At 43.1% G+C, this 14,889-nt stretch overlaps 1 protein-coding gene across 8 annotated transcripts in view; it reads right to left on the bottom strand.

The window, feature by feature from the left end:
* The window catches only part of SULF1 (sulfatase 1), a 160,083-nt gene that overhangs the window by 17,564 nt on the left and 127,630 nt on the right, over positions 1-14,889 (bottom strand). For all 8 annotated transcript variants that reach the window (XM_014539818.1, XM_005866349.2, XM_014539811.1 and 5 more), the window contains 5 exons: positions 7,427-7,643; positions 5,020-5,272; positions 3,451-3,547; positions 2,947-3,041; positions 2,555-2,620 (listed from right to left, as the gene is read on the bottom strand). In XM_014539818.1, the coding sequence (XP_014395304.1) occupies positions 2,555-2,620; positions 2,947-3,041; positions 3,451-3,547; positions 5,020-5,272; positions 7,427-7,643 (728 nt within the window). The remainder of the gene's footprint in view (positions 1-2,554; positions 2,621-2,946; positions 3,042-3,450; positions 3,548-5,019; positions 5,273-7,426; positions 7,644-14,889) is intronic.

Raw genomic sequence — 14,889 nt, 5'->3', positions numbered from 1 at the left:
ATATATATATATATATATATATGTTTAACATTCCATCAAAAGACTACTAGATTTTATAAATGAATTCAGCAATGCAGCAGAATTATAAAATTAACACCAAGAAATCTATGGCATTTTTATATACCAATAATGAACTCTCAGAAAGAGAAACTAAAAGAAAAAAAAAATCCCACTTACCATTGCAACAAAAAAATTAAGATACTTAGGGATAAACTTAACCAAGGAGGTAAAAGACTTGTACTCAGAAAACTATAGGACATTTAAAAAAGAGATAGAAGATATAAACAAGTGGTAGGATATACCGTGTTCATAGATTGGTAGAATTAACATCATTAAAATGCCCATACTACCCAAAACAATCTACAGATTTAACACAATCCCTATTAAAATACCAACAGCATATTTCACAGGCCTAGAACAAACTCTCCAAAAATTTAGATGGAATCAAAAAAGACTCCGAATAGCTGCAGCAATCTTGAGAGTTGGAGGGATCACAATACTAGATGTCAAGTTATACTATAAAGCCAGTACTCAAAACAGCCTGGTACTGGTGCAAGAACAGGCATATAGACCAATGGAACAAAACAGAAAACCCAGAAACTGACCCAAGCCATTATGCTCAATTAGTATTTGACAAAGGAGATAAGAGCATACAATGGAGTAAAGACAGTCTCTTCAATAAATGGTGTTGGGAAAATTGGGCAGATACATGCAAAAAAATGAAACTAGACCACCAACTTACACCATACACAAAAATTAACTCAAAATGGATAAAAGACTTAAATGTAAGATGTGAAACCATAAAAATCCTAGAAGAAACCATAAGCAGCAAAATCTCAGACATCTCTGGTAGCAATGTGTTTACCGATACATCTCCTCGGGCAAAGGAAACTAAGGAGAAAATAAACAAATGGGACTACATCAAAATAAAAAGCTTCTGCACAGCAAAAGAAACCACCAACAAAATAACAAGAGGACCCACTGCATGGGAGAACTTATTTGCCAATGATACATCCAATAAGGGGTTAATCTCCAAAATTTATAGGGAACTCATACAACTTAACAAAAGGAAGATAATCCAATTAAAAATGGGTAAAGGATCCTAATAGACACTTCTCCAAAGTGGACATATAGAAGTCCAAGAGGTATATGAAAAAATACTCAAAGTCACTAATCACCTGGGAGATGCAAATTAAAACAACAATGAGGTATCACCTCACACCTGTCAGAATGGCTATCATCAACAAATCAACAAAGGACAAGTGTTGGCGAGGATATGGAGAAAAGGAAACCCTAATGAAAATGCAGACTGGTGCAGCCTCTGTGGAGAACAGTATGGAGTTTCCTCAAAAAATAAAAAATGGAACTCCTATTTGACCCAGTGATCCCACTTATAGAAAATAGATCGAGAGACATGGAAGCATTGAACAGACTGTCAAACCTTAGAGGGAAGGCGGGGAGGGGGGTGGAAAGAGATCAACCAATGAACTTGTATGCATACATGCATAACCCATGGACACAGACAATAGGGTGGTGAAGGCTTGGGGTGGGGGCTGAGGGAGGGCTGGGAGAGGTCAATGGGGGAAAAAGGGAGCATATGTAATACTTTCAACAATAAAGATTTAAAGAAAAAAAAGAAAACTTAAGGAAAAATAAACAAAGCTCATAATTTAAAAAAAAAAAAAAAGAGGGGGGGGTATTTTCAATGACCAGAAAGCAACTTCTTAGTTAAAAAATCGGATTATTGCTATAAACCTTTAACAAGTATTTAGGCACACGATAATAGACATGCAATAACAGACCACTTTTATCTTCCACAGAGGCCCTCCAATGAGCAATAGGACAAGTTCATTGTGAGAGCTCTCTCGGAATTCTCCCTCAACAACATCAGCGCTTTCTTCCTTGTTGAGCAGCAGAGTCTGCTAGCTCCCTCTCTGGACAAATGGCTTCACTCCCTGGTGGCTCAGTAGTCGGCAGCCATGAAGTCAACGGTTGGATTAGATGGCTTGCATTAGAAGGTTTCTAAAATTCTCTGGCCAATTCGACAATATAGGCTTGGGTAGAATTGTCGTCTTTTTATTATCTTGGTTTTTCCAGAAGGGCTCAAAATTTTGTTGAGACTCAAATACTAAATCCCCTTCCCTGGCCAATTTTACTATTATTTAAAAAACATGTGTATTTCTTCCAACTTTCAGAATTCCCCATGATGGCTGGCTGCTCTATAGAACACACTGAGCTAATCCAGAGAGGCCATCTCCCAGGCACCGTGCACAGAAAGCCGAGCCTGCACGGAGTGAAATCCAGGTGCCACGCAAGCATCGGCAAGAGCCCACACAGAATCAGAGCGGCACTCCGCTCGGCTGCCCCTCGAGGGGGCCATGGCATCGCCATGCGCTTGGCAAGGTGTGGGCTTGCTTTCACCGTCTGGAGCTACATGCCTTCCCAGGTGCATCTACTTTTTTCCACACAGGCTCACAGGAGTCCCTGCAGCCTTTCAGAAGAGCCTAGTGGACAGTCCTTCACTCCCACAAAAGAGGGAAACAGAGTCACTTACTTGAATGGGTGGAGATGGCTCTTTAACTTCTCTTGCTTTTTTACACCTTTTTCTTTATTGTAGTAGCTACAGGCAAGAAGATGAGAAAGTGAGTCTTCCTCAGCATGCATTTGTCAAACAGCTTATTTTATAACAAGAAAGCAAATAGAAGGCAGTTACCTGGTTGTAACTATCTTAGCTTAATGGGACTTTTAAATGTTTTTTTTTTTCTTAACTATCTACTTAGGTTTATGACATTTAATTCGACCAAGATATTTTAGGCCATTACTAATATGTGATAATTCATTCTATTAAGCTTTCTGTTGGTAAAAGAGAGAAGCAGGCCTAATGCTAAACAGGCCCGTGGAAAAAATGAGTTTGGAAAGGAGACCACGGGAGGGGCCCACGCTCACCTCTGTTTACTGCAGACACACTCCTCGGGCTTCCTCCTCTTCAAGTGCCCTCTCACTTCTCTTAAATTCTTAATTTTATCCTGCAAAGCTTCAATCTGGGAAACAGGCAATTCAACAATTACATTTGCAGGATTTTCTGTGCTAATTACCTTCCTTCTCACCTTATTTCTGTGCTGCACAATCATAGCCATTCACCTGAGATGATAATTTGGGGGCAAACTGAGCATAGAATCTATTTCCTTCTATATTCCAACGGATGTCTTATCATAAACATGAGCAGAAGTCTCTTTTAGAACCGAATTATTTTCTCATAGAAATTTCAGTAGGTCATTGAGTCGGTTCCCATCCTTTCCTCACACTCTGTTTTTTGGTCAGGACTCTCACTATCTCACTGGAGAATGAGAAACACCTTGGGATTCTATTTTCCACATAATTATAAACAGATGAAGGGCACACACAGTATGTCCCACCGGTAGGGCTTCCAATCCCGCGGCCACGGCTCACCTCTTTGTCAATGTATGCCTTGTGGTCCTTCCACGCTCTGGCTGACTGATAGAGTTCTCTCTCACAGTGGATGGTATCGTTTGGAAGAATAAAGCACCTGCCAAAACAAACAAGAAGCATTAGAAATAGGTTTATATTCTAAGATTAAGAAGAGCATTAGAAATAGCAAAGGGAACTTAATTGTCCTCTAAACCCTTAATTTGGGAACAAGCTATAGTTTGCAGCTGAGCCATGGAGCAGAATAAGTGGGTGTGGGTAGAGCAGTGGTTCTCAGCCTTGGCTGCACATTAGAATCACCTGGGAATCTTTTTAAAATCCTGATTTCTGGGCCTCATCCTCTGGAAATTCTGTTTCTTCGTTATGGGGTGGGGCCACAACATTAGTAACAAAGAAACAGAATTTCCGAAGGATAAGGCCCAGAAATCAGGGTTTTAAAAAGATTCCCAGGTGATTCTAATGTGCAGCCAAGGTTGAGAACCACTGGGATAGAGGCTGCTTAGTGATCATCACCCAGATCACCTTTTGAGGCAGCTCTCAATGTTCCCATTCCCATGAAAAGGTAACACTCAGTGTTTGAAAGCCCCATCAAATATTGTAGGGAAAAAAAGGAGGCGCCCACAGCTATCATGGAAATGACTGGCTTGATGAGATGCAGTTCGAAGGGGCTTATTCATCACATTCATTTCATTACAAAGAGCCTGCCTGAAGTGCCCCCTTACATCTGAAGCAAAGCAGCAGCCCCAGGGATAGAGAGCTGGTGGGATATGAGGTCGACACATAACGTAAGAGAAACAAATCCTGGTCTCAATCTCTCAGCATAGAACTTAACAGCCACAGGCACCTGGGGACCAGTCCCAGAGACAAACATCTCAGCAGAGCTCGTGGCATCCTGCCTCCCCAAAGGGATGAAATGAAAGACAAAACAAAGATTTTGCTAATAAATTCAGAGAGAAATTACTTCTCGGTCAAAGGAATAAGTCGTTTGGAGCGAACTGAAAAACCAAGCTAGCCCATTAAAGCCGAGGGGAGCTGCCCCCCCCCCCCCCCCCCCCAGTCTCAGCGACTCCCGAGGCCCTTGCCCTTCAGGATCCGGACAGGTGAGGTGTTCCTGCGTCGCACGTCCATTCCCAGCCTACGCCATCTCTCTGGGAGCTTCTCCCTTGATCTGTGCCTCATTTCTGAGGCCGTGACTGCATCTACTCTGAGCCACAGTGACCACCAGCATGAGGAGCCCCTAACCAGTCTGGGTGATGGTTTCCCACCGTTTTCTAGATGCCCACAAAGGTAGCTGCTGAACGCAGCGCTCCATGCCTGCTAAGTCAAGATGTGACAGAATCACTCTGGCTCAATTCCCAGCTGACCAGCCTTAAAGTGAAACTGAACCCAAAGCACACCCCCACGTCTACTATTGTTTGGGCTGCTTGTTGCTTCCCTAACCCCCACTGTTGTGGAGGAGGGTCCTGGACATCATCTTGCTGAATGACATTACTCTTCTTACAGGGACCAAATGGTGGTAGTAGGCGGGGATGACTTTGAACTCAACCCTTTGAACACACGAAGCCTTCCTACTTGTGGGTCACTCGGACGGTGGTGGGCAGGCCCACAGCATTGCCGCTGGTGGCCAGCATGGCGTCCCCGTTGCCACCGTTGGCAGCTTGGCGACCTCCTGGCCCCTTGTGGCCTTCGTCATGACGCTTGGCAATGCTTCTCGGCTGCAACACTTGCAGTTCCTCTTCTTCCAGGTTTATGTCATATACTTCGCCTTCAAATTCGACGGACAAGGACCGAGTCTGCCGCGTGTGGACAAACCTGGGCTTGTACTCTGGAAATAAGGAAGATACGTTAATACGGTGTCCAGATGTACCTTAGGAGAGAAGAAAATGATCACGTGGCTCGATGAGCATTTTGGAAAGGGGCATACAGTACACAGAGGGGCACCATGCTGGTGTGATGGCCACCATGCTTCTCTGGCCTCGGGCCCTTCCTCACCAGTGAGGGGGTAGATCTGAGTGATTGCTAAGACCCTTCCCACTAAGGGCAGGCTGTGAACTTCTACACTGAGTTTCCAACATAAACTGCGAAGGCAGTGTGAATAAAACTACAGCCCCCATTATGGTATTAATAATGACAACTCATTTTTTGAGCTTTAGCTATGTATTATTCATCTGGTACTTACCTCTAATCTTAAAAGACAGGTATTATGATAAATCTTTACATTAAAAAATATCAGATTATCCAAACAGGCTGATGAATTTGGTGTCCTTATTTTATGGATGAGAGAACTGGAGCTTTGAATGTTATGTACATTTTGCAAGGTGATACAGCCAGTAAGGTTAGATTCTAAGTAATTCAGATTCTAAAAACCAAAGAGTCTTCCTACTACATTGAGATGCTTTTGCAAAAAGGCAAATGCTCTAGACTCCTGCCATTGGCACAAATAGAGGATTACTCTAAGAAAAATTGAATTCAGCACATGCTTCCATCAGCCAACTGACTCTTAATACCCGTCAGATGGAGGGTCACGCCAGGGGAGGCCAGCCTGTCCTCTGGTCACGGCAGACCACTGTCGAGGCTCAGTGTGCTGGGGAAGAGCTTTAATGTGCAAACGTTGGTCCCTGCTAACAGATGCGCTTTGTCTCTGTGGGGCTTGCTCACATGGCCTCCCCTTCTTAGAACAGGAAAGAGGGGAGACTATTGGCTGCGGAATCAGGATCGTCTCTCTGTAGAATCCTGCTCTGAGGGCAGTTTCCAGATGAAGAAACACCCCCTGCTTTCAAATACCTAAGATTCCACGCAGCTTGAAAAGAATGCCCCAGACTTCCTTAATTTGTGCTCAGTATTGAAAAACCAATGCGCTTTATGAACAGTGCTCGGGAGCCACATCCAACTTCCTGGGAGAGAAAAAGCTGCCTCTACTTCTCAGCTGAACGTGATAATCAGTTTCAGTTAAGGGAGCGTCTCAGGGGTCCTTATCCCTGTGGGTTTTACATGTGATATCTTCATAGAAATTATTAAGCCTAGCATTTTCTCTCAGGGAGGAAAGAAAATCTCCCAAATTAATGGTTCTTAGACTTCTGGGTTATGAACTCCTTTGAGAATTTGTTGGAAGTTATGAGCATCCTGAAAAATTTGCATGTACAGATAGAATATACTTAAAATTTTGGATATTAGGGGGCTCCTGGTCCCCTAAAGTCCACCTGTGGAACCGAGGATATAAAATCCAGTTTTAAGAGCTTCCACTGTTCTACTGAATGATTTGATTTCCTAATTTCAAACACAGAATTGAATTTCTACATATCTTGGTTATTTCCAAACCAATATAGAAAGGAATGACCACAGAAACGAGTCACTGTTCATATTACACCACTAGATGGCACTAGACTCCCATTCTTTTATGGAGGTAGGAGACTGAGTTTTCATTTCTATATACTAGTAAAGACCATCTCATAGCTACCTGATAAGACTTTTTATAAATAAAATACTAGGCAATGATTTTCCCACTTACTTCAACTAGTTTGACTCTGCCAGTCAAAAATAAGAATTAAAAAAAGAAATATTGTCCTAAAACAGATATGCCTTTAAAAATAGTATTTATGCTCCATGCTTCTCCTGTTAAAGGCTCAAGCACTAAAACTTTGGATTTTTCTTTTCTTTCTTTTTCTTAAAGCAACTTAAGGCAGAAAACATCAGGACATTAGCATTAAGGTAAAATAAAACTTACCGGAACTACATACACACCTTGATCGTTTGCGGGCCTGTGTGTTGTGTCTGCTGCTGTTACTGAATACATGTGCATTCTATGCTTAAGTGAGTGTTTACACAGCAAAAACTCAAATTATCTTAGCTTTCGTATTTTAAGCAGAACGATTATTGGCTTTGGGCCCTAAAACTATGCATTGTCAATATGGAAAATGTAGCCAGAGCGGCCTTTGCTCTCTGGAGTGTCAGTGTAGCGGCTGTCCGGCCCGGGGCTTACTTGGAGCGCCCTGGTTCCTCAGGAACTGCCGCTGGCCCTTCCTCTGGCTCCGGCCGGCGCGGTAAGCGGCCTCCCCGCAATGGCACTCCTTGTCCTTGTCGTGGAAGCCGCGAGGGTAGACGTTGCGCGTGCTCTGCCGGGCGGCGAGCAGGTCCCCGGCTCCTTTGCACTTGTGAATCCGCAGCTTGCCCGCCGTGTCCTCGATGCACTGCCACTTCTGCAAAAGCCACAGGTGTTTTTCATTACGCACGCGCTTCGGGGTGCAGCCGCGCTGGCCGCCCCCGTGGCGAGCTGCTAAGTGGCTCCCAGTCCTCGCTCACTGCAGCCAAGGCAGATGACAACCAAATCACTGGCAATCAGAGCTACCTCGGTGACACCGGAGCCAAACATGGACACATAAACCCTTACCGGCCAGACTAAACAGAGCCTCGAATGAAACGCGGGGAAAGCCCTCCATCCAGCAAGCACAGGGCTCAGCTGCCAGAGCTGCTTTCCCCAGACCCCTCTCTCCTTCTCTGGAAAAACAAACGTGGCTGCTTTGTTCTCTGCCCCTGAGTTCCTAACGGGAGCCGGGGAAGAGAGGCACACGAGGAAGACAGAGATGAGTTGAACCGAAGTCCATCCCGGGGCGAGCCAACTTCCCGCAGCGCAGACGCCTTGGGCCCGCCTCTCTTATTTATCCTGCCCCAGATGCCGCACACCTGGCAGAGCCTAGCGAGCTGCTCTTAAAGAGACATCGGCCACCTACTCAAGAGACGCGGGGGGAGCAGGCGCTGGGTTTTCTAGTTTGAGTTTTTGAGCGAGACTGATGCATACGAAATATAGTCAGTAACATTGTAACAACTATGTCTGGTGCCGGGTGGGTACTGGAAATTTTGGGGTATATGATTGTGTAATCACTATGCTGTCCACCTGAAACTAATACAAGATAATATTGAATGTAAACTGTAATTAAAGAAAACTTAAGAAAATCTACCCAGCAGCTTTCAAAAGAAAGAAAGAACTGTTGCAGATGCTGCCGATTTAATTTTGGAGAAATATGACACAGGGGTGGGTCTCAGTGTCCCCCAACCCCCCGTTTCTTGAGAATCAATCTGGCTGAAATAATAGTGCTTCCCCTGAGAGTCATTTCATAGGACCTTCCATATCTAAAAGACCTAATTACCTTCCTCTTACTTTTTATTTCCCCCCTTCTCCCTCCCTAAAATGTTAATTGGGGAAGCAGAAAGAATACTGACTTTAATTTTAAGTTGACCACGGTTGTTGTTACAAAATGCTATCTGGTAGTGTTATCAAACTTCTGTCTTTTTCCTCTTCCATATATGAGTATCACCTGTGTGTAATTGTATCAAGACTTTTCTTTAAATGGACACATTTCTAAACTGCCGCCAAAGCCATGATAATTGCAATATTATGTGTTTGTTGTGCCAGGTAGATATTTTCACACATATATGAAAACAAATACAAAATTATTAAATAAAAGACGTTCTTTCATGCACCCCATAAAATATCTCATGTGGCCCCTTGTACCTGTACCGTGCTTTGGGTAACTTTTTTGACTTCAGAGTGTCCTAAGGCAAGGTGAAGTTTGGTGAAGGGTCCTACATGGCTTGGCCAGCAGACAAATGACACTCACTCGTGTATAAAATGGTATGAACCATTCACAAGCCAGAAACGGTTTGTTTTCTCTTACTGGAGTCATCTGCCTTCAGTGAGGGTTGAAGTATCTCAGCTGCCTTTGCGTTTCTACGATATTGTTCCCAAATCCCAGCTACAGAGGACTGGCTCTGTGATTTTGCCTGAGCCCCCACACCCTCCATGGTGCTATGGAATTTGATTGCTTCAAGCCACATCACTCAGGCCACAGCAGGTCACCACCTTCCTCTGTGGCTTGGACAGAAAGCCTGGGACGTTCAACATCTCCATTCTGAGAGGCAGGAGCTCAAAAGACAAGGCAACTCACCACCTGTTTTACAAAGCCATGAAAAGGCTACGTCAGCAAGAATAGTCTACAGATGAACTAAATAGAGAAGATGTAACTGAAAACAAACGGGCAAAAACCCCCAAATGGGAAGTCAGTTTGGCTAGGCACACTGAGTTATGTCGGGTCAGTGGTTCTCACACTTGGCTCTACAGTGGGATGTTCAAAAGCTTCCCTGGTGATTTTAAGGAGTCCTTGGCCTTTAGATTCACAGCATCTGGTTCCCAGGAGGAGGGCAGAAGGGATCTCTTTAGGTGTAAGTAGCTCAGATGCATGAGTATTTGAGAGGGGTGTACGTATTCTTGGGTGTGGGTGTTTGAAATGTGTCTAGAAATGTAGAGAGAGTGATGCCAGTTGAACAGGTGAACGCTGCCAGCTCATCTCTACTGGCAAAACTAAGAGTAACCTGTTCTCACTCTCTCTCCACAGTTAGTTGATGAGTGACAGAACTGAGTCTTCCCCCGCTCTTAGCTGAAAACTGCATGTGCCCTTCCACAGTTCTGCTGTCTCAGGTGGAGACCAGTGCTGTCCAGGCCTGGCTTTTCAGTGCTCCCAGATACGCCCAGTTAGCTTGAGGTGCCATAAAACATTCTCGGAAACTCAGATACAATTCCATTAAGAAGTAATTAGGCCCTGGCTGGTGTGGCTCAGTTGGTTGGATGTCGTCCCCTGCACCGAGGGATTGCTGGTTTGATTCCTGGTCAGGGCACATGCCTGGGCTTCAGCCTCCATCCTTGGAAGGGGGTTTAAGGGAGGCAGCTGACATTGATGCTTCTCCCCCCACCCCTCTCTCTCCCTCTCTCCCCCTTTACCCCCTCCCTTTCTCTCTCTCTAAAAGCCAATAAAAAATACCTTTAAAAAATAATTATATGCCACGTAGAATTCTTGCTGGTGAAAAATGTCATAAAAATAGATGCTACTTTTATAGCTACATAAAGTTTGGGAATCAATGGTGCTTGAGTGCCTGTCTATATCTGTCTTAAATCCAAATGGTTTAAAACGTATCCGTCCACCTGGGTAATCTCTACCTCAGTTTAAAACCTGAGAGTTGACTGCTTAATGTCTATAGAAGCAAAAGAAGTGGTCAGGGGACTCACAATCCAAGCCAAGCAGAAGCTTACAAAGTGCTCTACTTTCTACCAGACAGAAAAACGTGGCTAACTTGATTTTTTAAAATATATTTTTATTGATTTCAAAGAGGAAGGGAGAGAGAAATAAAAACATCAATGATGAGAGAGAATCATTGATTGGCTTCCTCTTGTATGCCCCACACTGGGGATTGAGCCCACAACCCAGGCATGTGTCCCAACCAGGAATCAAACCATGACCTCCTGGTTCATAGGTCGACGCTCAATAAGCCACACTGTCAGGGCATGGCTGACTTGATTCTTGAAAAATGATGGCCTTATGTTTTTTGTGGTTCCAATTTATATCAACTTTAGTACAAATACTAATTTTAAAACACACAACTATGGTGAAGACCTTCCTTTTAAATAATCACGATACATTAAAAAAACACACAAACAACTCTGCCTTTTTTTTTTGGCCTGGAAGAGCTGAGAGTACAAGTAGATGCCTGTAGAACACAAAAGCGTAGGCAGAATCTTTAGTGACTTAGCCTATTTGGAATACAACCTGCATTTTCCATTAGCCAAATTCCTGCTAACTTCCTATGGGATAGAGATGAAAGGAACAGCTGTTTCCTTCCTGAAGAGCTGATTTTAAACACACCTGAGGTCTGGCACTGTCCTTGGCATTGACAAGGTATATGCAAAATCAAACATACATACATACATGCATGTATATGTATAAACATGCACACCCACATGTACCCACATACACCACATACACACAAATACCCACCCACATTCTTGTATAAAACAAGAGCCTTGGACAAAGATGCCAATTACTTTTCATACCATGTACCCTTTGAAAAAATCTTAGACCTCATTAGATAATTAGCTAAAGCAAGCATGTCAAACTCGTGGCCCGAGGGCCCCATGCCTCATTTATTTGGCTCATGTTAGCCTTTGAGTTTGACATGCTTGAGCCAAAGGCTTTGAAAATCTTCTTAGTGGCAAGCTTACTAGGAATTGTAATGAAATGTAATTGCCACACATTTGCCACAGTCATTTCAGTGTTCGATATCATGACAATTTTTATGGCTGAGCAATAAAACCTTGAAATAGCTGCAGCTAAAGCGGTCATTTTACTTAGTGCGTTTATTGAGGGAGGCGAAGAAAGATTTTTTTTTAAAAGAATTGCTCTGAAACTCACGCCGCATGCCATTCAAATGGTGAAAATAATGAGCCGATTTTGCATTGCAGAAGTTTCAGAAATCAGATGGAGGCAGGAACTCAAGTGAGGCTAATGGGACTTAGAGATAGCCTCAGAAAAGGCCTTTGTTAAACAAGTGCCCTTGTAGAAATTTAGATGTCACAGGGTCTCACTGTTATCTACGCCCTTGAAGTTTATCAGTAAATCAGTTCATTTCCAAATCCGCTGGTCTCCAGCTTCCCTGACCACTCACTCCTTCTGCAAATTCTTTTCCCCGCTCCGTGGGATGACATTGCCCGAACTCCCCTCCTGCCTCTCCAACTTGGCCACTAAGCATGCATTCATATGTCTGCAACCCTTCTGTGGGTAAGGGGCTAGATTAAACAATTTAAACAATTTTTTAAATTATTATTACTTTATTTTAGCCTTTCCAACTACACTCAACTTGGGATGGAATCACTCCGGTTAGTAATTATGTCTTAGCATTTTTGGTTACATATACCTGTAGGTAAATAACACCTGAGGAAGAAGAGAAGGCTGGCTATACGGATTCCTGTGTGCAGCTGCTTGGTGGAATCAAACCTAACGAGAAATATGTCAAATGCCTTTCAAATAATTCCATTGAATACCACCAGCAGCACCACCATTATCTGTAGCTATGAACTCTTCACTTGATGCCAGGTACTGGTCTAGGGCGTGTTATGCAAGTTTATTCACTCAACCTTCACAACAACCTACTGTGCTGCCATAATTCACTTATTGGAGTAGGACTAGCACCCATTGTAGTAGTGACCATGATCTATATTCTGCCTAGGACTTGGGAATGGCATTTTACAACCATATGGATGTGGCTTAGTGGGAAAAATCTGGACTTTCGAGCTAGAAAAGACTGGATTTGAATACCAGCTTTATCACATTGCTCTGTGGCCTTGAGCAAGTCAGCTAGACAGTCTAAGCTTTTGCAGGGTCACGAGCATTAGCCATGACCTAGAAGGAGAACTCAACACAGGGTGGGTACTCAACACAGGAGCTGCTATTATTCTCATCGCCACCACACACGCACACAGTTACACCGTTTATTACTCAAAGAATGTGACCCAATGTAAACTTGATAAGAGGTAGCCATTTTTAATGGAGATAAGTATTAGGTTAGGGATCTGAAGACCTCAATTTTAATTTTCTTTAGCTGCTACTTTATGGCCTTGAGCAAATTGCAGAATTTCTTTGTTCTTCCAGATTCCACATCTTGCTCCCCCTGGCCTCAAGGATATGTCATGAATAAATTGTTGAGTGTTTTTGGAGATCCGAGGAAAAGATGGCCTATATCAGTGATGGCGAACCTTTTGAGCTCGGCGTGTCAGCATTTTGAAAAACCCTAACTTAACTCTGGTGCCATGTCACATATAGAAATTTTTTGATATTTGCAACCATAGTAAAACAAAAATTTATATTTTTGATATTTATTTTATATATTTAAATGCCACTTAACAAAGAAAAATCAACCAAAAAAATGCGTTCGCGTGTCACCTCTGACACGCGTGTCATAGGTTCGCCATCACTGGCCTATATGAATACGGAGAAGTACCATTATAATTAATTGGCCCTTAAAGATGGTTATCCAGGCCCTGGCTGGATAGCTCAGTGGTTAGAGCATCGCCCCAATATGATAAGGTTGCGGGTTCAATCCCCAGTTAGGGCACATACAGAATCAACCAATGAACGCATCAATAAATAAATGGGACAAAAATTTCCCTCTCTCCCTTCCTATATCTCTAAAATAATCAATGAAAAATGGTTACCCAATCCCTGGGTAAGCTAGTGTCTCCTGGGTGTAAACTGTGTATAACATAGTAATTATTATTTAGTGGGGAGACTAGGGCTTCAGACCACATGGATCTCAGTTTGAACTGATACTTGTCACCTTTCCAGCTGTGTGACTTTGATCAAGTTACTTCCCTGAGTTTCAGTCTCTTCATACTTTGAGTGGACATAATATCTATGTTATAGAATACTGTCAGGTGTAAATGTAAAATATTAGGTGATGGTTGGACTCTGATTATTTTTTCTTTCCTGAGTGTCCACTAGGTAATCATTTTGAATTGCATGTATTCCTCAGCTTGCTTCAGGTTGATCTATATTCTTATTTATACCACCTCATGCCCATTTTCATGAGTAAGAAATAAAAATTTGGCTATAAGTTTTTCTGAGGTACATTGCAATGAAAGCTGAATATTGCACACACACGCACGCACACACACACACACACATTATTTCTCCATTGTTATAAGTCCTATTCTGTGAATTTGGCCATAATGCAGGTAAAATCATGTTTCTGAAATGTCACAACCATACAGCAATTTTCTGATGACCTGATTATCCTTCAGGCCAGTACAGACAGCATGGAAAGCAGCCACCTGCACGTGGACATGCATTTTAGAACTTTTATCTCAACACTGGGGAACATAAGAAGACAATATAATCTTTTTGTTCAAACTGATACTTAGCACAGGCCACTATCAAATTTCCCCCCACAACATGCAATAGAGTTACTCGTGACAAGGCGATTTTTCTCCTGTTTCTCTGAGATGGAGTGACAGGGACAGGGGGAGGAAAAGTGGAAAGGAAGGAGAAGCAGGAGATAGAGGGCGTTTCCTCCTCTGTGTTTTAATCTGGATAAACATTTGTAAAAGTCAGTGTTGGACTGTTGGAAGAAGTATGGTCCTTGCAATTCAGGGAAAAGTAAAATCGGTGAATTGATCTTGGCCCATAATGGATAGCCAGCATTGGCTGAATGCTTGCTGTGTTGCCAGGTACAGTGGGGCCTTGACTTACGAGTTTAATTCGTTCCGTGACGGAGCTTGTAACCCAAATTACTCGTATGTCAAATCAAAAGTGAACGAGTGAGACACGTGATGCTGGGCTGATGTTGTGGCGTTCACTGTGACGTTCGCTGCGCCAACTAGCGGTGGGGTATCTGAAGCTGGCTCGTAACTTGAATTTTAGCTCGCAACTCAAAGCAAAAAATCTGCCGAGAGACAGCTCGTATCTCGAAAAACTCGTTAGTCGGGACACTCATAAGTCAAGGTCCCACTGTATTTAGTATATTTAACAGGTCTAACCTTTGTAGCAGTGCTCTGAGACAGGTGCTATTATTAATGCCCATTTTACAGAAAAAGAAACTGAGGCAAAGTTAGATTAAGTAGCT

Source organism: Myotis brandtii, unplaced genomic scaffold, assembly GCF_000412655.1.
Source record: "Myotis brandtii unplaced genomic scaffold, ASM41265v1 scaffold23, whole genome shotgun sequence".
NCBI classification, from domain to species: domain Eukaryota; kingdom Metazoa; phylum Chordata; class Mammalia; order Chiroptera; family Vespertilionidae; genus Myotis; species Myotis brandtii.
The sequence above is the reverse complement of the archived record's forward strand: the minus strand, read 5'-3'. Positions and strand labels throughout refer to the sequence as shown.